The sequence below is a fragment of the Calliopsis andreniformis genome, chromosome 1 (assembly GCF_051401765.1).
Source record: "Calliopsis andreniformis isolate RMS-2024a chromosome 1, iyCalAndr_principal, whole genome shotgun sequence".
In the NCBI taxonomy this organism is placed as follows: Eukaryota; Metazoa; Arthropoda; class Insecta; order Hymenoptera; family Andrenidae; genus Calliopsis; species Calliopsis andreniformis.
Window position 1 is genome coordinate 15399443 of NC_135062.1, and position 25383 is coordinate 15424825.

General features: G+C 37.3%; 4 protein-coding genes across 8 annotated transcripts; 1 reads left to right on the forward strand and 3 right to left on the reverse strand.

Moving 5' to 3' along the window:
- The first annotated feature begins 9035 nt into the window (after positions 1–9035).
- Positions 9036–10550, forward strand: LOC143179049 (transmembrane protein 126). The gene is made up of 5 exons (XM_076378045.1): positions 9036–9211; positions 9384–9581; positions 9673–9844; positions 9945–10073; positions 10151–10550. Exons 2-5 carry the CDS (start codon positions 9457–9459, stop codon positions 10391–10393), a joined length of 669 nt encoding a protein of 222 aa, XP_076234160.1. The 5' UTR covers positions 9036–9211; positions 9384–9456; the 3' UTR covers positions 10394–10550.
- A 904-nt stretch (positions 10551–11454) lies between these two features.
- LOC143179026 (AMMECR1-like protein) lies at positions 11455–13073 on the reverse strand. Of its 4 annotated transcripts, none has more exons than XM_076378018.1 (4): positions 12793–13073; positions 12132–12242; positions 11856–12061; positions 11455–11719 (listed from the first exon to the last, which is right to left on the reverse strand). In XM_076378018.1, exons 1-4 carry the CDS (start codon positions 13002–13004, stop codon positions 11619–11621), a joined length of 630 nt encoding a protein of 209 aa, XP_076234133.1. In that variant the 5' UTR covers positions 13005–13073; the 3' UTR covers positions 11455–11618. The 4 variants fall into 4 exon arrangements, with proteins under 4 accessions (XP_076234133.1, XP_076234124.1, XP_076234142.1 ...); XM_076378009.1 differs by having other exon boundaries at positions 11492–11658; positions 12793–13072; XM_076378033.1 differs by having other exon boundaries at positions 11540–11709.
- Positions 13074–16272: 3199 nt separating this feature from the next.
- Positions 16273–17727, reverse strand: LOC143179016 (AMMECR1-like protein). Of its 2 annotated transcripts, none has more exons than XM_076377997.1 (4): positions 17452–17727; positions 16822–16932; positions 16546–16688; positions 16273–16439 (listed from the first exon to the last, which is right to left on the reverse strand). In XM_076377997.1, exons 1-4 carry the CDS (start codon positions 17658–17660, stop codon positions 16273–16275), a joined length of 630 nt encoding a protein of 209 aa, XP_076234112.1. In that variant the 5' UTR covers positions 17661–17727. The 2 variants fall into 2 exon arrangements, with proteins under 2 accessions (XP_076234112.1, XP_076234103.1); XM_076377988.1 differs by having other exon boundaries at positions 16546–16751.
- A 4695-nt stretch (positions 17728–22422) lies between these two features.
- On the reverse strand, positions 22423–25329 carry LOC143179007 (venom acid phosphatase Acph-1). Its single transcript, XM_076377975.1, has 7 exons — positions 25103–25329; positions 24795–24902; positions 24186–24451; positions 23658–23814; positions 23452–23575; positions 23163–23377; positions 22423–23061 (listed from the first exon to the last, which is right to left on the reverse strand). The coding sequence occupies exons 1-7, from the start codon at positions 25196–25198 to the stop codon at positions 22783–22785; spliced, it is 1245 nt and encodes a 414-aa protein (XP_076234090.1). The 5' UTR covers positions 25199–25329; the 3' UTR covers positions 22423–22782.
- Positions 25330–25383: the final 54 nt, after the last annotated feature.

Here is a 25383-nt window from a genome sequence, read left to right on the forward strand (position 1 = left end):
AAGGTGCTAGTGCAATCTTTCTAAAGTGAACAATTCTTTGCGCGTACAAGTGACGTGAAAGACGACAATTATCGTTGAAGAAGACAGTTTCTCGTATTCGAGTGAACATCGTGAACCTTGACGAGTCAAGGGGTGGCTGTAGATCCACGAGCAATAATTGATAGTGAGACTACGCGTGTACATATAGCTAGTAGGGGGCAGAAAATTAATTTAACGAGAGGATTTCCACGATGTCGTCGCTGTAATAGAACACCGTATAAATCCGTTTAGGAGGGACGAGCATAGGTGCAATGCGTTAGTTTTAATGGGACGCAGAAGATAATCGTGTAACTGCCTACTGTAAGAAACCGATCCCTATTCGAGCTCTGCTTGGCCCTGACTCGAGCAGAGCCGAGGAGAGTCGAGCTCGCTGAGCACCCTTCGCAATGGGAACGTCTCACGAGAAAATGACAGAAACTTTTCCCGAGTTCATTTCGCTCACTGACTCTCTGCGATCGATTCGTCCTCGTTCAGGCATCCTCGAGGACGTCGAGACGTTCTTCGAACTGGTTCAACGTTTGGACGTCGAAGGGACATCGATTAGGGGTTCAGTATGGTACACTCGAGGAATGCTTATTTTTTATCGTACACGGGACACGTTTTTCTTTCTCTTAGGGTTAACACAGAACGGTTCAGACGTTTAAGCCAGCCCTCTCGCGAGCAGAGTCGAGAGCAATTCGAAACCTTCCCAAGAGCAAGCGTGATCAAAGATTAGAGAAGAAAGTTCAAGAGTAGTCAAACCTTATTGCTTAGTTTGAGGGGCCTGAGCAACCTTTTCATGATTTGCTCTTGTTAGAGAATTATTGCTCTTGAAGGAGTGGTTCACTTGCTCTTGCTCGACGAGCTGCATGGAACTGGTTTGAACATTGCACGGAGAATTCGATCCTTTTCTTTTCCACAGAGACTGCGTCCATCGTAATCCCTACTAAGCTCTACTTTAAGCGAACCGAGTAACAGATCGTCATCGAGAGGGGGGGTAGGTAAAATACGAGATAAGAGTAGCTAGAGCGACATGTTACTTTCTTGATTTTCACCTGAACACCGGGAATATTTAATACACCGTCGTCTGGTTTGTATAAAGCATTAAGAGAGCCGTGGTTGTTTACACGAAGGACTTCTTTGTACATAGCGCGCTTACGGTAATCGTACACACATACGCAAACACGTACCCACACGTACATACAGAAACCACACAAAACACACGCGTTGTTTATTCGATTCTGAATGTATAATTGCTGCGCAGCGGGGATTCGATCCTCGGATTGATTAATGAAGATGAAAATAAAAGAAGAAAAGCGATCATCGCACGCGTACATTCGTTCACCGAAGCAAAATACAGGTCGTATGAAATTTACCGAGTGGGCTGTTTCTCCTTTATTTGGTCGCTCGCATTTTCGTTCCTCCGATTAATCAGCGAAACCGATAATAAATGGAAATGGAAATGGACATGGAAGATAATAAAAAATATCATTATGAAGTTATCGGCGATTTTTGTTCACTCCTTTTTTTCCTAATTTGTCTTCCATCAAATCTCGACGTTTCGATTGCCCGAGAGTTATTGAACAGACTTAAATCATGTCTTACAAATGCGTGGAAATTTTTTAGGAACCTTTCGATAGCTATTGATGGATTTAGAAAGTTTTTTTTACAAGGACGATTTTTTTTTTGTAACAGTAATTTGTAGTTTAGAATGACACGACGATAAAATTGTCGAAGCACCAAGCATAACGTTATACGATTGAACTGCCTTTTCATTCCTCCGAAACGCTTCCAGAAAACAGAACGTGTTGCCTATTTCGTTTTTGTATGCTCTTATCGAGACACGTTCCCGTTGCTTCAATCGACAAGCGTACAGCTGACACGGCAATCGAAACGTTCTTGTACACCGTTAGAGAAAATGCCTGAATTTTGTATGGAAAATCGTGGCCGTGCTCCCAAAGAGGCGACTAAAATGTATGTATTTGGACCGGCGTTTCCTGCGAGCCCCGTGTCGGCAAAGGAAGCGACGATGATGGATGACTCGAAATATCAGAGCAATCGAACTGAAATATTATTTTTAGCGCGGCCCCCTCGCGCTATAGATTCATATTTTACCACGACGATGCGTCGCATTTATCACCCTATTAAAATTAATTCGACTTCGCGGATCCCAAATAACTTATTAATTAGCAATATAAGAAATGTATGTACAAACTCATGCATCTGTTTAACCATTTTTTGCTTCAAGATGCTTTACGTCTCGAAAGTTGTCTCACCGTGAACGATGAGACAGTGCCACATGGGTCATTGGTTGCCCATCATATCTACCACAGTAAAAAAAGCTTTCAACGTGTATCATAATACCAACAAAGGCATCATACAATATGAATAAAAATAAAATGTCACAGACTTTCTAATAAAATATTAAAATGGAAAAAGATGCAGGAAAAATCACAGCTTCTCTATGAGAAATTGGGAAGTATCAACTGATCCTTTCATTAAAAAAACATCAAAAACAAAATAGCGATTCTACCTTTCTCACTCGACATTTTTATTCACAATTTTGTGAGCCTTGTGCCGCTACCTTAAATACCGAAATGAAACAATACATTTTTAATAGACTATGAACGAGTTAATCACTCTCAAGTCCCACGAAAAAGCGAAGGTCCAGCCCAACTCCCACTTGATCACCCCTGAAAGGGGTAAGCAAAGGGTTAGTTACCGATAACCGTGTAAACTTACAAGCCGTGCCTTTCGCGAGAAATCAGAACCGCGTGGCCAGGGGCAGGAGGGGCAGGGACGAGTCAGAAATCGAGAGAGTCCCGTATGCGCGGGTCCGTAGACCGGACGAACGGCTGTGTCGGTGAAGAGACTGACAATGATGGATGACTGCGCGTGATGCGTGTGAGTCAAGCCCATACGATGCCGTGGCTGCGAGCTCATATGTGGCCTCCCGTCTGAACGAGCCGACGCCGAACTGTTGCTATCGTTGCATCTGTGCAGAACACCCCACCGAAACGCAACCCCCGATCGACCAACCCCCACCCAGCATCGACTAATTTCTCCACGCTATTAACTTTTTCTACTCTGGAAACGTTGCCCTTCCGGCGAGCCTGGCCACCGAAAAAACTGGAAAACCAGCCGATCGCGATTTCGAGGATTCCTTAGATCACGTTTCTTGCTCCACCCCCTATTCCGTGCCAAGAGTCTCTGATTCCTTGATTCAGAAATGTTCTGTTACGTCCCTTGGCAGTGTTCTTGGGTAGTCGAGTATTTGCAGTTTGGAAAACCTTTCGATTCGGAAAATTTAACGTTAGAATTATTTATAATTAGGTAGTCAACAGGATTTATTCAAACTTTTTTGTATTGTATGATATCCCAGTTTTTAAGTATTTGGAAGTTTTGTTTAGAAAGACTTTTTTGAAACTTGAAGACATATTAAGTAGAAGAGGGTTACATTAAAACGTCCTAAAAGAGATCTCACAGAAGAAACAATATTTCCAACACTCTGTGAGACAGTCATAATTTTATCACGACTCGTGTGACCACTATCAAGACCGCACCATATCGTCGAGGGTGGACCACGGGAAGTCAAGGGTTACTAGCCCCGAGTCGAGCAATGTTTGGCCTCCCCGACCGACCGTCGCGACCATAAATCTTACGATCGTCAAGGGACGACTCATTCACGCCACTTTGCTTTCCGACCGATATCCCGACCAGCAGGAAACTCCTGAATTCCCGCGACTTTCAGCGTGATCGGAGTGGGACCGAAGATTCCGAGTGTCTTTGACCAGACTTTTTTTCGACTTATAGGTGAAAGGGAGACTGAAAGATTTCTTCCTGGATGCTGGTTACTTCGAAGAAGAGATTACTGTGGTCAAAGGGGTGATTTTTGACACAGACAGAATTGTTAATTTAATGTTAGCTTTACTCAGAATGTAAATATATTTGAATAGTTGTATAGTATTCGGTGTTTTAGTGGGATTACGACGTTTAACAAAACTTTATCTATATTTTTTAATGTAATTTAGATAAAATGTCTCAATAAAAGTTTTTCTGTTTAAAGCAAGAATTCTGAAACTGTGTGATCCACTTTTCACCGATTTAGAAGTGCGCATGATCGAGTCTCGCGGGGAAAGCGAGACCCGACGAAAAGCAAATGTTGAGCGAGAGAAAACGCGACGGTTCGACGTTTAGTGTCGCGTAATCGGCGACTCGTGCAAAAACGCAAATAACGAGAAACTCATTTTAGAGGTGAAATCTCGCGCTGCACTGGCGCAGTGATGAAACGCTCGAGATTTCGTGTAGCGTAGAAAGTTAAACTGTAAAAGACATAACGCAGGCTCGTGCAAGAACCTGGCTGTCGAAAAAACCTCGTGGCGAATTCTATAGTTCGTGCTGTAATCTCGATATTTCGATGAACATTCGTCACATTCGCTGACCAAGAAAATCGGTAATTATCAACTTCTATTTCGAGTGACCTTTTGATCCCTCATAGACTTTCGATAATATTCTACTCTTCTTTTCCATCATGACTTCATTATTCTGTATACTCAATTTTCCCCAAAAAACAAAAATATGAAACGGAATGCGACCCCAAAGAGAGACAAGAGAAAGTACAAAAAATTGACACCAAAACATAATTACAGATTACTCAGAAAAAATGATTAAAAAATCCAAAGTACACGAGCACCTACTCAGCAATTTCACTCAACCCCTGTCCCAAAAACCCGAAATAAAGACTCCGCGGCTCGAATCGAAATCATCTTCAAATCTAATTACATCCCCTCCCCCATCCTCCCACTGCAGACCCAAAAGAAATAGATCCCCGAAAGGAGATAAAGGCTGGAAGAAAGAGAAAAGGCAGAAGTAGCGTTGTCGGTTCCGGTTTCTTCGATGTCCCGTGAACGCCAGAGAAATGTCGTTAACGCTTAAATGTTAATAAATGTGGCGGGAGCAGGGGAGAAGGGAGGATCTCACGTAGCGGACAGGTAGAGGCTCAGCTGAGACTAAGCGTAGAAGGCAAGAAGTCGAGTGGCAGGCTGGCGGCTGCTTTTGAGCCCCGGTTTGTCATGGTTCGCATGATAGATGAAGGAAGCGGCAGCAGCCTCCGTTGCTCTACACACCTCTGCACCCCCTGCGCCTATGCGCGTATATGCCGAAGGGGGACACCTTGCGTCCCTTCATTTCTTCGGTTACTGCAAATAGAATCTAAGCACGACACGAGCTACCGCGGCGGGAACGCGCGGACACGCGATTATGAATCCGCTTTCGAGAAGTCGCCAGCCAAATTGCGCGATCGAGCATTTCTGGGTCTTCTCGGTGACTTTGATGAGATTCAGCGTTGATGGAGAGAGTGAACGATGTGGGACTATCTACTATCTGTCTTCGACAGGGGCAGTTTAGCTAGTGAGTTTACATTTCTACTGCCAGGTTGATCGGGAAGCTGTTTTTGTTATATTAACCCTTTGGATACTGCAATTCAGGTATCTATTTTGCACGTGCAATGTGTGGAGGTTCTGTTTCACAAACGACGAAGGGGTGATTCGTTGCAGAAAAAAATGAGTAAAATTCAGAAGATTGAAATTGTATTATTAATTAGATTAATATTACTGATATTAATATCTCCGATTTTTCTGGACTTTTGATACATCTTTTCCACGACGAAAAAATTCGTACTGATGTAGACACCTCTACTTAAGAGGAAAAGAAAGTTGGTCGGTGATCGAAGAAATCGTCAAAGCTCGCGACAGATATTTGAATAAGAACTCTCAGGGGCTTAACTAAGAACTCAAGGGTTGCCCGTTCGATTTGACACGTTCCATAAATCTTTATAGGGTAGAGGACGAGAGCACTCGAGCGGTCGGTTGGGGATCGCCAGAGGGTGGTAGATCCGAAAATCGAGTGGTAAGCGTGCAAAACCATTGGAGGTTTCTTCGTGGCCTGGAGAGCTGGCAGGCGTTGCCATATAGGCCGACGGTACACGCATACGATTCGGTCCACGTGTATGTGCATACACCAAGGTCGTTATAGTGATTAGTTGACCTGTGTCACGGCAGAATTCGAATATTAGTCTGGGCTGCATCTCCTATGGCTAGACACTCCCCGATACATTTTATTAATTACTCCGCATCTGCTTTCTACTGAGAGCTGATTCAGAATGAAAATTTGTTACATTTTTTAGGAGACTTCTGTGATGTACTTAGGTACCTACACCTGAATAACTAAAAAATAGTTTAAATACATCAATTGATTTCATATATTATTTGAAAATATGAAAAGATAAAAAATTTGAATATTTAAATATTTGAATATTTGATTATTTGAATATTTGAATAGTTGAATATTTGAATATTTGAATATTTGAATATTTGAATATTTGAATATTTGAATGATTTGAATGATCCTCTGATTACTTCAGGATTTAAATATTTAAGAGTTCACAAATATTCAGTATATTGCACACACAAGTGTAGGTACGTACCTAGATGGTTGTACCATCTACATACTTATTTGCATTTTGTGTCAGAATCAAATAAGCCATCTGTACGTAACCCCAGGAGGCCTTCCTCATGTCAACGCGTACGATAGGCAAATATCCTTGGACTAGTAACAAGCAAAAAAACTCACGAGGGAGCACATAGTATTCCTGGTACACGTAAAGAGGGTGCAGTGTATAATGGTCCTATAAAATGACTAATGATGTAAGGTGGGTGTAAAGTGAAGCGGCTATTGATTCGTAGACGCGTAAATGACACGTCTATCGGCTACCGAGGCCACCAGTCATGCTGAGGTTTTAACTCTTAGCACGGTGAACCACCGAACCTCGCCCAACCGCCTATACAAGGACGATGATAAACGGTCCAGACCACCAGGAGGCTGCGGTTTACAATTACCCAGCAATATTTTCCGAGCGAACCGCATTAAGAATACCGCTAGTCCGTCGATGTTAGCGAAAAAAAACTCAACTGACTGGAATAACACAACCGTGATGGACATTCGATCTCGCTGCACCTGTATTCTTAGCATCTTTAATATCCTGCGCATAGACAGATGCAACGCTCACCTCGGAAGCCAATCGAGTTTTGTCGATGAAAAACGATATAATTCTACGTAGATTTCAAAGAGGCCAAGGCACTCAGATTTTCATTAGATCTCAGATTGGACTATATAAATTTAGACTAAATTAAAACTGGGTTAGATTTCGATTATATCCACAGTGGATTCTACTTAAACTACGTTAAGTAGGTATAAAGTTATACTGGTTAGCTGGAAAGTGAATCTAAATCAGATTTAGGTATTTAATTATTTGCAATTACCCTGCTTGGGTTCCATTACCGTTTCCTACGATTCATATTAGAATACAAATTTCGAAAACATTTGAATAGCTACTCTATCTGAATACTGAAAATCTATTAAAACCAATATCTATTCGGAAGATGAAATTGAAATCTGTCCTCAGAATAAGAAGAAAAAAGCGAAAAATAAAGAAAACATGATTAATCCAGTAAAAAGGGAAAGAGTAGGACACCCTACGAAGCGACAGGAAAGGTGTTTACTTCTGGCCTGACGTGGAATCCAATCAACGTCTCCATTGCGACTTGACCTTACGAAAATTGGGTCGAGGATCCACGGGGAAGATTAATGCTCGCGCTGATTAGTCTCGGGCTCTTCGAGACGAACGGGTCTTCGACCATTAGCCGTCCTATGATCTTTGTCCATCGGTCGGGTAACATTATATTGTTCATAAGACAAGCATAAAATCATTTTAGCTCGTACCTCTTCACCGACACCTTCGATTCCACGCAACTGATTGACATTTATTAATTAACGCCGGCTGCCTCTTCGATTTTTCTTTCCGAGCCGAGAGTACGTGCAATTTATACGGGGCTGATTTAAAAACAAGATCGAGCGACCTGAGGGTTGATAGTGCTTATAAAGAAACAAAAAAGTGTGTATACCCGCGAGTCAATATTAATGAAAATAAAAAGAGATGAAGGTGAGAGGTACTTTATTTAGAATCAGAGTTTCATCCGGATTTTTTAGGATATGTGTACTGTGCATCGACCTCAGCTCAATCTTGACTGAATAATGTCTTCCCTGTTATTCTACTACTTTTTAAAGATTCTTCTAAATCTCTTATCTAGCTACACATTTAGCAGTTTCACGTGAAGTATAAATTTAAAAATGACAGTTTATTTAAATATTTTTCAGGAATCGTTTTTATTCAATTTTCTTCTGTCCACTCATATTACAGCTTCATTTAGAACCCTAATGATTCTTTAACAGCGTAAGCGATCGCTTGTTGCACGTAGCTTTCGCCGTTTATCAGTTAGGGAGCACAAGGTTTGTTTATGTATGTTAACATGGCGTCGGCCTGTCTCCCCCATGAGCCTGGTTGATTTATAGGCGGAGCATCTGACAGTAGATGCCACCCCCAAGCTCCAGACAACAGCTGTTTCAGTTGGATTCGAAGTACAAGTGACCTTGCTAAACCCCATCTCTCATGACCCTCATCAACCAAACTTGCGCTTTGCATTTACAGGAATCTCGGTTATCGACTCAATTTCTCATAGGGTAAGCCGAAAGCACAGAGTCGACAGACGACTATACAGGTCGTATTTTCGAGCGCCCTCTACGATTTTAGAGAGGTGGCTGTAGGAAACGCATAACGTATATATTTTCTGCAGCAACATATTTTTTGTAAATAGAATTTTCGCTTATTATTGAAATTATAAGGATAAATAAGCAGCATAGTTTAATGGGACACCTTATATATTGGGTGGTATGGTAGGAATATTTTCTCGTTTGCCTGCACTATCAGCGTGAAAAGAATACGTTTCCTACATCCACCGCTAAAAAATCGCAGAGGACGCTCGAAAAGCAGTGGTTTCTCGAGCCGTCGGTATTTCAGAACGTGAGACACGGAAGTCCATTGAATGTCCAGTCTATCCTGTATACTCGTCTGTGGCGAAAGTCAATAGCCGCCATTTTGAAAGTTTCGACAGACTTTACGATTCCACCACTACACGGCACTGCATGGTGCCAGTTGAGAAGTTCGAACCACATACCTCTCAAAATATATCCTGCATTATTAATCTTAATGCCGGTCTGCTCCAAAAACCCATACAATAATGAAACATTGGATTTGAACGATTACATGATCTGTTTGTAGTTACGCAGCAAGTAAAAGGTAAAACGTTTTTAAGCATGTTATAAAACAATATTTCGATACGTACGTGAAATAATAGAAAATAGAAGTTTTGGAGGAAACATGTCGTATTTTATAATGTGTATTAGTCTCTAAATTCTCAGATTATCATAAATATAAAATGAATAAAAATTCTTATTCTGAGTACCATTAGAATGTTTCAGTGATAGAATAAGTTTTATACATGTGGTTTTGACGACTTTTAAAATACGCTAAAAAATTAAAAGATGGTACTAATCCCTATAAAAAGTTGGGACTCTGTTACATCCAAAAACTATGTCTATATATCAGAAAGAGATGCTGTGGAACAACAAAAAGAATTAATTCGTTCATGGGAACCTGCATCTGAAGTGTATGTAACCTTACAAATTACTATTTATTTATCATTACAATCCAACTTTTCAATTTCCACTTAAAATATTATTTATCTATTTGTTTTTAAGATGGGCAATTAAACATGGCAGCACTTTCATAGCATTGACTGCAGGATTATCTAGTATGCTAATTAATGGCCTTTTTCAATCCAAGTTAAAATTACATGATGCCAGAAGTACATTTACAATGATAGGTGCAATGACAATTCCAGGCTTGTTTGCAGGTTATTTAAATGAAACTGTATGTTCAATTTAAAATTAAGATCAATTATAGAAAATATTATACTTTAAGAATCTGCAAATGTAAAATAACATTGTTAACATTAAACTATTGTGTTTAGTTTATTACAGAAGAGTTAATGTTATATAAAAATAAATGCCCACTATGCTATGAACTAAGAGCAACAATATTAACCAATCTTGCTGGTGTGGTGTTTCCTTTAGTGACATTGCCACTATTAAATCTTGGGGTAAAATTTCAGCTTTTCTTTTTATATATCATTTATTGTGCATGACCTAACTTTTACCTCCTGTAATTTCTATACAGATTGCTGTAAGTCTGGGCTTGAGGGTACCATATATTTATGAAGTAAAGGAAATTGCTCAGTTTTGGTGGAGTGTTGTCAAACCAGCAAGTAAACAACTTTCACTAATAGTTGCTACTAATACAGTGTTAGCTAACATGATATCATATAAACAATTTGTATCAATGGAAACTGTAGCAGAAGTTTTATTAAACATTCATGAGAATTTTGAAAAGGAGGACAGAAGTCTCAATCAGTCTGAGTAATTTTTAATTATATGTACATATGAAATATGCAACTTACTAAAATAAACACTTGTGTAGAATTAAAAATATCTTTTATTTATTTGGTATTGTATTTCAACATTACAAACTGTTGAATGACTTTACTTTCTTGAGTAGTAAAGAACTGAAATAACACGAATTCTACTTTATTTAATCTACAATGCATTTAACTATTACTGATTTCATGTTGTACTTAAGTTATTAAAACAGTTTAAGAAATAATAAGTTAATACATTCCAAATTTTAAATACTATAAATAATCTATTTTTTCAAGTACATCAGAAACAGTAAGATACTTTGATGGAATTTGTACATTACAACTTTTTAAACTGCAAATATAAATGCAGACACTGTGAATACAATAGTTGAGTTAACATCATAAGTACAGTACATAGTTTTCAATTATTAATGAAGATAGTTGTTATATAATGAAAATCTATACGAAAAAAGAGGTTAACAATATTATTTGTGCAAGTTTGAAAGTCATATTACATTACTAAAAAATGTTGAAACTCATATGAGAATTATTTTCTAGCTACATTTCATACATACAATATAATGTTAATTGCACTTAATACCTTATCTGCAAGTAACAATTGTGAATGAATAGTGCCACTATACCCAAGGTTCTAATATCTTTATTGAAAAATATATCATATTATAAAGAAGATGAACATGAAATATGAAAAATGTAATAGGCACCATTTTAAATAGTAAAAAGTTATATTCATTTCTCTTTAATATTATTTTTGGTTTTGCACTCGATGATTCATGTTTCTGGATAGGAAGACACTGTCCATGACCATAGCAATACAATGAAAAAAAAGATTTTATATGTTCCAATAAAAACAAAATTTGCACAGACAGTACAATCTGGGAACTAATGAATATGAAAAGTAGTTGCACATATAGAAAGTGATTAAGCTCTACCATAACTAGCACTTGTTCACTGGCCATTATCTTATTGCATTGATCACTAATGTATGATAAACAAGAATTAACTATATCAATATTGAAACAACAAATCTCATCAAAAATTTGGCAGAAGTGGGACCCTGTGTTAGGGCCCCCAGGCAGTTGCTAGCATTTTCGACCATGCCAATGAGTCATGTAGTCTTGATAGCTTACAGTCACTTTTTCACTCTGATATCGAGTTAGCTTTAGACTGCGTCTAATATCTGGAGTAACTAATCCTTTGTAGCCACCCTTATGCAGCAAAGAATCTATTGTTTGTATCTGGTCCCATCCTAAACACGGGAAGTTCTAACTTTGCAAAAATCTTGCAGTTGGCATTACAGCTATAAATATCTTTGTACATTAGAAATATTTAATTAATTACTATACAAATCAATGCTACTTCTGTATTCAACATACTTACATAATTATATAATAATAAGTTAATGCTTAAAACTAAAACTAAGTTATGAAGGAATGATACACAAACCTTGTTCCCTTGCCACATCTGGTAAATAAGTAGCAGTCCTTTTATTGCCTTTCTCATTATGAAATTCAATACGTATGCCATGAACCCCTACTTCCCAATCTAAGTAATCTGTTCCATCTTCAAAATGTCTCAAGATAGAAACACTCACATGCAAGCGCGGAAGTTCTTCTCTTGTTATTGGATTAAATCTTGAATCCTTGAAAGCACTGTAACATTTGATACACTTAAAATTTTCTTTCAAGTTATGATTCTCTTCAATTACACATTAAATAATACCTAGTGGCAGCGTATTCTTTTAATCCTGCATGTAACTGCATTGCATTAAATGTACCAATGCAACCCCTTAATCTCATATCCTTGCCAATAGTCCATGTTACAAACAGTGGGCTTTAAAATTGAATGTAAAATGTCATATAGATAATATTAATTAAAAGTGCAATGTGTACAAACAATACAGGTACATATATATGCATAAAATGGATTTGTATGCTCTCTGTGTTGTATCTTCATCAAAGATGAATGTATGTATATATCAAGATACTTAAGAGATAGTGTAATTGACCTAAAAATCTCAAGGCTTGCTTGGGATATACAGTCAGGTGATAAAAATAACGGATATTTGTAATGACTCAGTTATTTTTTATTTTAATGGAAATCTTCCATCTATACAAGACATGTCATAAAAATGAATACAAGATATTTTCATTGGCACTTTCAGTCAAGGAACAACTTATAACCTTTACATAAAGTTGTTAACACAAAATGCGGATACTTGTAACAAAGGAAGACGGAAGTACAGGAAACGTAAAAAAGATTAAAACCGTATCAGATACTACATGTTTATGGTAACTTCAAGGAACTGAAGAAAAATCGATTTGTATAGTGAAGAGAATTTGAAGGAAATAATGCAGGGCAATGTCAAAGTAAAAGTACTCACAATGGTTCGTTGCTGAAGTTGGGCGGTTTTGGTGGATCAAGTTGGTGCAGTTGGCAGTAGAGAACATCGAAACAATAAAAGCCCATCTCAGGCTGTACTATAATAGAATTCCGCGCACGAATACCATTCAGCAAACTCATAGTACCATTGCATGGAACGTTAGAAGAGTTGTTTAGCTTCTGCTTTTTCGTTCCGCAACAACCAGCTGCCATCTTTTCTTATTTAGCCAATTCTGACTACTGCAGACACGAATGGTTTCGAACCATACATACATCTCTCATTCACCGTTGCTGTTGCATACTAAATTACGCGCGCGTTCCGCTAGATGTCTTACTGTCTAAAAAACAGCTGTTTCATTCCCCGCCATTTTTTTATTGTAGGTATTTTTTTCATCGTTCTCTTTGAAAATTAACTTTATCATAAAATATGTATTTCGTAGTTTATTTATAACAAAAGGTACAATTCATGATCACTATAATGTTATTTAATGAACAGATCATGAAAATTGTACTCTATTTATTAATTTCTTAACTTTTAAATTTCCCGCTTTTGTACAGTTTCGTTAAAGTCCACTGTGGAATCGAAGGCGCAACTTTTGATATCGAATTCGAATAATGGCGCATAAAAAGTTCGTTATTACAGATTAAACAATTATTCAAACTGCTGAAAGTATGTTAGGTAAGTGTATTAAAGCAATTAACTTGATAATATAAAGCTTTTATTCATTCATCCCAATTATATAAGATAATAGAACTGTCTTTACACTGATTCATTCACGAATTTTTTATTTGATATATGTTAATATTGGTAAAGTATTCAACATAAATGTGGCATCAGTTATGATTTACTTTTTATCAAAAATCACGTATTCATCAATGATGTGCATTTATTAATTCATCATAAGAGATAAAAATCTAAATTTTCATGATCATAAAATAAGATCACACTACTGTATAATTAATAATGCATCATAATGAATAACTACTTGAATTGTATGTACATTTTTTTCGTTTTCCTATTAAATCATTTAATTACTTAACATGAATATTAATATCAAAGATATTTATGCCAAATGTATGATTTATTTTCAACAAAATTTAATATACCATATTGTCACAAAAGGAGCACATACAATTATTTTTCAAGTACTGAATGCTCTCTAGTTAAGTATGTATCTGGCAGTTAATTGTGTTGTATAACACTAAATATAATTAAAATTCAAAAATGGTCTATACGCATAATAAAACATTTTAATGGTCATAAATATATAACCATTAATTAAAAAACAATTTAATATTCTTTCTTTTAATTTCACTAAATATTTTTGCTGTAACAAAAACAGCAATTATTAAATCGGCAGTGTATGAGATTAAGTGAAAGTGAAAGTGCAGGAATGAGAAAACTAAAGCAGTAATCTATGGAAGAATAAATGTTACACTGTTTTCAAAATTGCACATTGCATATTTTTTCTTGATTCATTTTGCTTTATAACTGTGCATCATTTTAAATAAAAATAAAGTAATGGAACAAGCACTTCATATGAAGCAATGGCAATTCTATTCATATTTTATGAATCAGAGAATAATTAGAATCACAATGAGATCGTCACATTTCAACTTACAACTATTTTATAACTCTTATTATTTATATTTTAATAGTCATAATGCAGTCCATTGCTTATTTACAGCAGAGATCCCATTTTATAAATTTTATCACACTGACAACATTCTTCTGCAAAGCACAATTTAAATTATAATATTTAATTCATAAATTAAAATTTAGTTTGGCAATACAATAAAAAAAAATCAAACAATTTTTAATATCAATCATAAGAATTTGAATAATAAATACCAATTTAAGTATCTCTGTAAAGAATTGCCTTATATATTTATATAAAATGATACCTTGAATAGAAAGAATCTTTTGCTGTAATAAAACACTAGACTATAATATAACTATAATTATAATTTTTAAGAAACTTCTATGTATTAATGGTATAGAAAAAATTAAATAAAGATAAACATACTTAAAAAAAGTTAAATGCTCTACAGAATTGCCACCCAAAAATGTCAATGAACAAATATTATATAAATAATTATTTTATATTTTGGTATAATAAAAGAAATCGCTATATACCATTAGTACAAAGAAATTTGGAGTAGTGTGTTTAAAATTAGTATATTTATTACAGTATGTGAATCATTCACCATATGTGGAAAAACAACAATAGGGAAAATTCTAAAAAACTTATATTACACATGATCATTTTGAAGGAATGAAGCTTAATTTTTTCATTAGTTACCTAGATAATAACAATGCAACTTTTCATGCATATCCTTCATAACTTGTCACAAAAATATATAATTATACAGAATTATGCTGCCATTAATAACTGTATGATATACATGAATTAACCGAACACTGTTAATAGGAGAAATACTATCAATAGAAAATCTGTGATCTTTCACCCTTCATTTATATACATGTTCGTGTATTGTGACCTAAGAATGATATTCTATGTTCTTTGTAGTATACGAATAATAGAAACATATTTTCGCGTGAATTTGTACATTAAATCTTGTAAAGCCGGCAGTGAATTGCAGGCAGCATCACCGTGGTATGAAATCGTTTATGTCACTCGTATACTGCGGATATAGATGTAAATAAACGTCTGATATAAGTATGATGGCAAAGCTAATAGTACAATATTTATAATCTACTTGCTGACTGAATTATCATTTGACTTACAAACGCATTCAAGCAGATAAGACTAAGTAATTGCATTTTAGTATATGTTTACGAACTGCAATATTTGACATATAGTCTTATTAACGATTATCGGTATCAAAGTTAAAAGTTAATGCATTTTTTGATACATCTTGCAAATATTTATTCCAATTATTACACAAATAATTTTAGTTATATACCATATACAAATCGTTAGAGAAATAAGACAGTGCCATCATACATAAAATTTTATTATTCTCAAGGAGGACTATGTGGTATCATAAGGGGGAAACTGTGTATGCAAAAACATACAATATATAATAGGCACCACTTCAAACAATAAAAAATTGTAAACAGTAGCCGCCTCCAATGTCATTTTCTTTTACGAATTCCACGATCTGTAGGTTCTTGTGGCGAAAACCGGTGAACACGAGACGGAGGAGGAGGGTGAAGGTGTGGATGAGGAGAAGGAGGATAAGAAGGACCTGTTTGATCCCACCAGAAAGACGAGTAATCCCATACTGGTACCATAACTGGGGAAACTGGGGAAACTGGGGGCATTGGAAGGGGATGTATGAATGCAGGATGATCGCGTTGTGTCACAGCTAATCCATGTTCCTGACTGGCCATGTAAGAATTGTATTGAGTACTAGTGTATGATAAGTGAGAAGAGTTAGAGGTGTCTGTATTATAATGGACAGCAACAGAATTTTGTGACAATTGGGGTCCTTGACTAGGACCCCAGGCCAGCTGCTAGCATCTCCGGCTATGCCAATGTGTCATGTATTCCTGATAGCTTACAGTGACTTTCTCGCTCTGATATCGCGTTAATTTTACGCTACGTCTAATGTCTGGAGTTACTAGCCCTTTGTAACCACCTTTATGCAACAATGAATCTATTGTTTGTATCTGGTCCCAACCTAAACACAAAATATTTTTATCTTAAAACAATTGCTCAGACAGAATCCACTAACCATTTTCTGTATCTTATTTGTTTAAGAATTTTTTCATTTCAATGATACAAACCTTGTTCTGTTGCAACATCAGGTAAATAGGTAGCAGTCCGTTTGTTTCCCTTTTCATTATGAAATTCTATACGAATTCCATGGACACCTACTTCCCAATCTAAATAATCAACACCATCCTCAAAGTGTCTCAAGATAGAAACACTTACATGTAAACGTGGAAGTTCATCACGTGTTATAGGATTAAAACGTGAATCTTTGAATGCACTTTGGAAAGTAGCTAATGTTTTTAAATCCATATAGCAATACCATCAAGTATAAGAACAAATAATCTTACCTCGTTGTTGCATATTCTCTAAGACCAGTATGTAGTTGCATTGCATTGAACGTGCCAATACAGCCTCTTAATCTCATATCTTTCCCAGTAGTCCACGTTACAAACAATGGGCTAAAAAATACTGGCAATTAATTTCATACGCATATACATTGTAAACAACAATATATGTGATAATTATATACCTATGCTAATAATAGCCCTAGTGTTTTTTTAAATAGTACTATCCTCTTACTTTTTTAATAAGAGATACATTAAATTTAATTGACCTTTTCTCCTTTTTTTATTTTCAGTTGGAGCAGTAACGTAAATAATATAAACAAGATAAAAAGCCATAAGACATCTTTCAACTTCAACAACGAAAAGGTTCGAGCGATAATAAATGCTCGTAAACAATAACAGTCTATGTTTCACGACAAAATGCGGTACCAAAAGCATCAAACATTGTAACAAAGAAACTTAGGAGGGGTGAGGGTACGTGGGAATATAACATTCAGGTGGAAAAGAGAGCAGCTGATGGTTCGAGTACGCAAGAGAGAAATGGCAACATAATAAAAAGAGACAGACGGTGATACGAAAGGAGGAGCAAAGGAGATTAAATGTACGACGATGTCAGCAAGTATTATTACTCACAATGCTTCGTCGCTGAAGTTGGGCGGTTTTGGAGGGTCGAGTTGATGTAATTGGCAATACAGGACATCGAAGCAGAAGAAACCCATCTCGGGCTTCACTATCACACTGTTCCTCAACTGTATGCCATTTTGCAACACCGAGCCGTTACACGGAACACTCGACGAATTGTTCAGCTTTTGCTTTTTCGTTCCACAACAACCTGCAGCCATGTTTTAGTCAGTCGACTCTCACGACGGACACGACTACTGCAGGCACGATCGGTCCTCGACCCACACGTCTCCCATTCTTCCCTGTCGTCGCGGGCATCACTGCTCGCGCGTTCCGTTAGATGTCCTTCTGCTCGCAAAAACAGCTGTTTCATTATCATCCGCCATTTATCGAGAGCGCGGCGTCGAATAATCGAACTTGAAAATTGGCGCCACCATTTCCTCAGTCGTTCCTGAAAAACTCATAGGAAATTAGTGAGCTAGAAGCAAGACGAATTCAGACTTGACTTTGTGTACATTTATGAAGCGAATCGTATTGGAAACGAGAAGTTTGTTTCAATCCATGTAACTATGGAATAATGTGCAGTAATTTCAGTGAACATTGTCGAAACTGTTATCGAAATCTTTCAAGATTTTCGATAGGCAGACAGAAGCGCAAACGTAAATTTGGAGGACTAGAAAGGATACAGTTGGTCGGAGAGGAAACTATGCCGAGGGCACCGACTTTTCTAACCCCTTACCTGGCACCTGCTCGCGATGCACCGGAGAAGCCCGAGGCGTGACAGCAGATTCAACCTGGCAACGTGCACTTGCTTGTAGCTATCCGGTATATTGCCAAGTGGCTATATTTTTTCTGACAGCTGACATCGTGTACCCTCGATTTATCGCTTAACGGTTGTGCGCTTTGTGCCAAGTACCCGATGAAACTACAAAATCCTCAATTTTCGTCGAACGCAGACACAAAGGCGTTCTCGCGGTAAACCTAGCAACGAGTCAAATAGTTGTAAACTACGGATAGAATGAGACAGTGCGCCGGTGACTAGTGTCCAGTGAGCAGCGCGCGTGAAAAATTGGCATCTCCTTAGGATAGGAATAAATGGAAACACGACGTGGAATTGACTTTCAAATCGTGAAATTTTGACTTTTATCCAGCGTGGAAGTCAGTGGCCCGTGGAAGGAATACCTGAATGTCACCTCTACGGTTACTTCAACGTGAAAAGCAGAACGTATTCCTGTTGGAACCGAGGAGGAGAATCCTGTGAATAGAATGTAAGCAGAAATAGGTAAGAATTCTGTTTCTATATATATTCCCATCATACAGGTGCGAGTAACGTCACATTATTCGAACTTCAGCCGCGATGGTCATTACCAATTTGTCTCAAACATGCGTGTACATACATGCAGTTCAGTGTTTGTTGTATTTGATGCGTATAGTTTATGCGCGGCGCGTTATATAAAATGTGTCATAATACACGTTGAACACTCGATTCTGTGAGTCAGATTTACGCAATCTTACGTGGCGCTTGAGTCAGATTATTTCAAATAGATAGGATATAATAAGAGCCTTTGCACGGATATTCAATGAGTGGAAAATTCGAAAGTGTTGTTTGAGCAACTTATGAAAATTCTGTTTCTTTTGTGAATTCAATCATTAGGCTTTGAAACAGCCTAGTGGAGGCATTCTGATTTAAAAATTCTTGGCGCGAAGTTCGTATTTCGAGCAGTGGACGTTTCTCACCTGAAGACAATTTTTTTATTCGTCCATTCCCAGTTGCCTTTTTAGAATACATTACGATGTGCTTCACGATACTTATCACTATAATAGGCATCGCTGACACCGCCATCGCACGTTCCAATTTACGCCGTGTAATTATCTACGCTTCTACGGTGTTGATGAAGGATCGAAATGTACTTTGAGTAGTGCTAAGTAATTGTAATGACGACACGATTGTAGTTAGTCCGATGCATTAACTCGGTAGCTGAGAATCAAGGTCAGTTTCTTTTACTTTTATGTATTCTACACAAGAAGAAGGTAAAAAATTGAGGAGTAATTGTGTACTACAAGTGAAACGTTCTCCCACAAAACATAGTTAAAGTTATAATCGGTTCGATTTGATTTGGATTAAATAAATTTTGTGATTTTAATATCGTGTGGTCATATTTTAAGTGTCTTTTTTAGTAATGGTTAGAAGTCGCGTCAGTTAGAAATAGATTAAGCGAGCTATTACGCTCAAACACACAAAACGCATTTACTGGTTTAATGTAGTTACAGTCGGTATTGATAATGCACTTGCATGCGCCCTACAGACGCGGTTTCACCATTTAGGCTACCAAACAAAAGTTCGATACCACGGCAAGGTATTTAAACAGCCGTTTGGCACAGGAATTGGATTACGTTTAAAAGGAAGTGACACTTTGACCTATCTATTGCAATAATTTCAAAGATCGCATCTAATCTCGATCATTATCTTGTCTCAATAAAGGCAATTCTGAAGCAGTACCTAGATCTCAATCAAGATTGTAGAGCGTTAATCCAATGTACCAATTTTATGAGATGGATTCGTTGCGCGGCTATCGGAACGAATTATCGATTGCAAAAAGACGAAGGTTATGCGTGATGTAATCACCTCGCAATTAGTTCTCACAGAAAAATCGCATTCCTACACACAACGCAAACATTCAAAGAGGCTGCAAAGGTATATACCTGTATCTACGCTTACAGCTAGTCGTAGAAATCGAACAATGCTCTTCCCGTGTCATTCTTTTCAGTGATTGCAACACAGTAGTGTCTGTATAATCTCCTCTTACACACTGTTGCCCCTTCCAGTTTCACCTCATTTCTTTTCGACGAGCATTTTACAATGAATCTCTCCCACGATAACGAGAATCCTTCAGGTAATTACGTAACCAAGTCAAAAACAATTTTGGTCATGGTTCTCCCGTTCCTGGTGCATACATACTTTCCTAATAGATGAGCGTGTGGTTTTACAGTGAATCCGCCGAGACCCACCTTGACCTTCTTCGCGCGAACAAGGACGACTCCGTCATAAAATCTAGAGAAACGCGATACACTGCTTGCTGTGAGCTCGAGATGCGAACGAAAGTATCACTGAAGAATTCCAAACAGACAGAGATTATTTTTATTTAACACTGTAGTCTCACTCTGTGAGTGGAATCATCGTTCCTTTCTATTTGTAATATTACTATTGATCCTGTATGAATACCTTAGATTTCCTTGTGCATTCTATGCAAAGGAAAGTATGCAAGATCGGAATTCCCCTGATGCAGCTCGAGAATTTCTTCTGGGTACTTACCCATCGATTCCTTATCTTTTTCTTTTGGATAATCACATGCCTATTGGGAAATACTCGGCTTGGGAAGTCACTGTCGTTGAATGAAATCCCACATGCCCCTTCCCTTCGAAATCATGATGAATCCACTTTAATGTAAAATTACATGCTTCGCTGATCGCTGTGCGATCTTCAGTCGTTTACGATTAATCTCTGTAGATTACATTTTATGAAATATTCCATTGGATATCTCTGTATATTTTCTAAATAGCAGAACAACATTTTTAGATTTTAAATGCGAATTCAGTATCTTTTTAATAAGGTTAATTATAGTAATGAGGGAAAATTTTTAACATATTTCTTATATAATTCTGCATAACAAATTACGTAAGTTATTTTATATTTCGTGGAACGATGAAATATTTTCAAGACTTGGTACGTTTACGAGGTATTTCGCATCGTTGAATGTCAAAACAGTGATGCTTTCGCGAGAAAGTGTGCAATGTACGGAAGGTATGTTGTAGCTGCGCGTACAAGTGCGTCAGACACGTGAATGCATCTTCAATTATGATTAATTTCGAAATTTCCATTTAACAAAATCCCCAGTAGTTTCTACCGTTTCTCAGTAGAGTTATTGGACTTGATGAAACTCAAATACGCGTGAAGCAAAACGACCTTAAATGGTTTCCATCGTCGAGGACAAGATAATATTATAACTTATTAAGAATATTTTCACATTCCAACAAAGTTGGGTTCTAACACTCAAACTTTCTAAGCAAACAAGATAGTTAGAAATTGTTTAGTTATTTCGTTTCTTTCCTCCTTAAAGATACCTTGATGGGAAAGATTAACTGAGTAATTGTCTAGAGATTATAATCTAGCGATTTAATTTAACGATGAGCTTTGCAATCTGCCCATGTGTATGCTATTTTCTGAAAATTAGCACACAGGATACTTGAACCGTGTTAGTGCTCAAACGATGTTCCGTATGAACCACTGATTCCTTTGCATAGCAGTGACGTTTCTAATCAGGTTCAGTGCAATAGTAATTGAGATTTGCATCCTCTGATTTCACTTCCAAAGTGAATTACACCGCAATTGGTTAGAAAATCGGACGTAGAAAAAAAAGGTTCCATCTATTTCATTTAAAAATATTCTTACTAGTTATATTTATTACATCTACCATAATAGTTATATTAGTTGAAAGGAGTCATGTTGAAAGAAATGGAATACGTGATTTGTAAAATGTTTTTAACAATAGATGAAAGTTGCTGAATCGTGGGAAAGCACTTTCAGGTTAGTATGAGAATAAGTTTCCATTATTTTTAGTACTCATCAACGTCACTGCAGCCTGATAACAGATATTCACGTTCCTGCCTCAACTCTGTGACGAAAGAGACCACAGATAAAACATAATTTCAGTCAAAATTATCGCTCTAGATGTAATAAATGTTTAACTACTTCGGCTTCGTGGAGGTTCTTGAACCTTTAACCTGGATTAAAATAGAAGAATCGAATCGTCAACTTGCAAATTGAATTCGTTCTCATTTCATGTCTGCCAAACGCGGTACTTTATTCACTTACGGATATATTGTTGGCATAGCCATCGATTCTCGAATCAAATTTTTAGTTACCTTGTTGTTCTAGATCCGATTATATTATAGACAAAAATGATTTATTTGCAACTATGAAAATAAAAGTGAAGGATACTTTATATATTTAAGAGTCACTGTTTAAAAAACATTGAAAACAGGAGACGTGACAATAGTTCACGTTTCAGACTAGAAATTACAAGAATATTAAGTATTTGATCTAATACTTCTAAGAGTATTTAAGTCACTAGTCTATTCTTGAAATCCTATGTCACTAAATACTGCGATATTATACTTACGGTGCTACTTATGATTACGTCACACATTCCTTTTCCATTCATTACCGCTGTACAACTTTACAAACATATTTTACACCACTGTGTTTCTACGTAGATTGCATTGACTCTTAATCCAAATGAATAAACAATAACAATAGTAGAGTAACCTTATGTCATTAGAAAATCAACGACTGACCGCGTGCGTAGAGAAGAACGTAAGTAGAACAAGCGATGACAGGTAGTACCAAATAGCTTTGCCAGCAGTTGTGTTCGACGCTGAGGAGTGTATGTAGTCTTTGTCTCCTGGAGCTTCCCTTTTCTCGTTATTGTGGCAATGATACTCTTCATCATTCGGTATCACGTCCTTCACGATAGCAAGGAACTGGTTGAAAGGACAGACTTGCGTGCATCCAGGGATTGTTTCGATGCTGAGCTGCTCGGTGACTCCAGTCCATAATCGTACCTGATATTAAAATACACGTGTATTTGCGCACGTTTCGAATATTAGCTCGACATGCAATTCAGAAATCGGAGAATTCTGTATTTCATGAATGAGGAATTTACCCGGACGTAGTAAGTTCCTTTCTTGTCGCGCAAGGTTTCTAAAATCAAAGCAGAACCGTATGCAGGTATGGCAGGTTCATCCAATTCCAACACCTTCGCGACTGCAGCAACATTCACCTCGTGAGCCGAAAATAGGAACGCTTTTCTATCGTACGGCTCTAATTTTCCTGACTTGTATACTTGAATATCCTCTATTATTTTACGTAATAGCGTTCCTAAAGAAAAAAGAATCATTTTATGCTCTATTAAATACAGTGTTTCTCGTAAAAAGGAAAGAATGTCTTTAAACCTCCATTGAGACGTTTCAGTGTCCTTGTATATGATCTGAATTTAAAGTCCAGCGCGATTATTTCTTTCATCGGTGTAGGATAGACAGTCTCCGTCCATTTTGGCAGAGTCAAATTCTGGGCAGACTGAGATTGATACCATTCAGTTATTACTAGGCTTTTATATGTACTGTCATTCAGTTTTATCGCGATACAAAAGCAGTCTTACCTGTTCCTTGAATAAATTGTAAAGATTAGCCACCTCAGCTGTCGTGTTTATCGGTTTTCCGCTGTGCTGGGTTAGATAATTCATCACGTTTCTGTATTTCTTTAGGATGTCATGAGTGCTAGGTTGTTTGAGGAACTTGGCGTATTCTTCTTCGTACCTTGAGATATCAAAGAAAGCAGTACGATATACTTCTCGGATTTTAAGCAGGATTCGATCGATACTTATCTAATCATCCACACTAATCTCAACTAATTCAATTTGCATCGTCTGCTTAGAGTCCATAGACACAGAATACACATTACTCTTCCTCATATTCAAATCAGAATGATTGTTTTAAATTTAGATCAGAGTTAATTGATACCATATGTAAGACAGGCTTAAGGAGTCTGTGCCTTATTGTCAATCGCCTTTGTTCATTTAAGATTCGAATGAAACTACTGTACTTTGGTATGATACTGTTCGTTTCGCTGTTTTTCCTCCACTGTTTCGCGCCGCTCTCTTAATGACTAAAAACGCTGAAAAACTTACCTGGGGCAGTGATACGAGAACAAGAGATTGTCATCTTTGAAAGGTACGAAGAACGTTGACGCTGGAATCCAGGGTAGACGTGGATTCCAAGTTTGCTTCTCTGAGGGAGGGAATAATCCAGCAAGAACTAGCTGCAGAGACAACTGAGTCCTTGGAATATATGTCGATTGAGCGTAGATCTTCTCTGGCCAATAATCTGGCCCGAAATATTGATCGTAGAGTTCGCGGAGCATCGTACCAATCTTGTATTCGCGTAGCTTACCTTGCTACACAGATAGACGAAACAATTACCATTCACATTTGACATGTATACTGTTTGCAGCTTGACAATTTAAATAGCTTTGCCTCGCGGCGAAGAGTGAAACTTGACTGTGTGCACGGTGTTTTTTTTCGTCATTTCTTGTCGAAAGAATAAGAAATTTAAGAAATATCACCCTAATCTTGACACGATTTATAGAGCTTAGATCCATATTCATATAGATCTCATGTTTGAACGTGGCAAAGCAAATAAGGTTGCAATTAACTTAAATTTTGGGACGGTGATCTCGACCATCTCAATTCTTCCAATAGTACACTACTAATCTTTTCGTTTGTCACAGTTTTACTTACGTTCGTCAGATCTCCATCGCCCATTGGATAGTAAGAATAATCCCGGTAGGGATCGGTAGGATAATTCTGAAATTCCCGTTGAGGCACTTTATCACCATGTCGAAATACCTTGAAAGACACATCCAGACTATTAATTCCATTGATCAGGTCTCACCAATAACGATGTGAAGCAACCACACTAATCAATTTCCAAAATATTCTTCACTACCACTGCATAGGATTTAGAGAGAAGTTGTATGCAACTCCAAGAGAACAATCACGTCCATACTGTGCACATTAAGAAAATTCGAATAAAGTAACAAATTTACCACATGCAACAATTGTAAGTCGAAATCACAATTGACCACGGCGAAGGTGGCGAGAAATAGGAAAATGGAAAAGCTTGTGGACCGGCCGAGTGACATTTTGTTCGACGCTGATTTGACTAACAGTTGAAGCTGGCCGACAGGTATGCACGTCCAGGATGTACAATTTCTCTCGACGATCTACGAAGAAGTATATATTCTTGTCGGTGCTTATCTAAAACAACCGGTCGAGTGGGGTGGATAAGGAACACAAGCGAACAGGTTTGCAGTTCTCTCGATTTTTA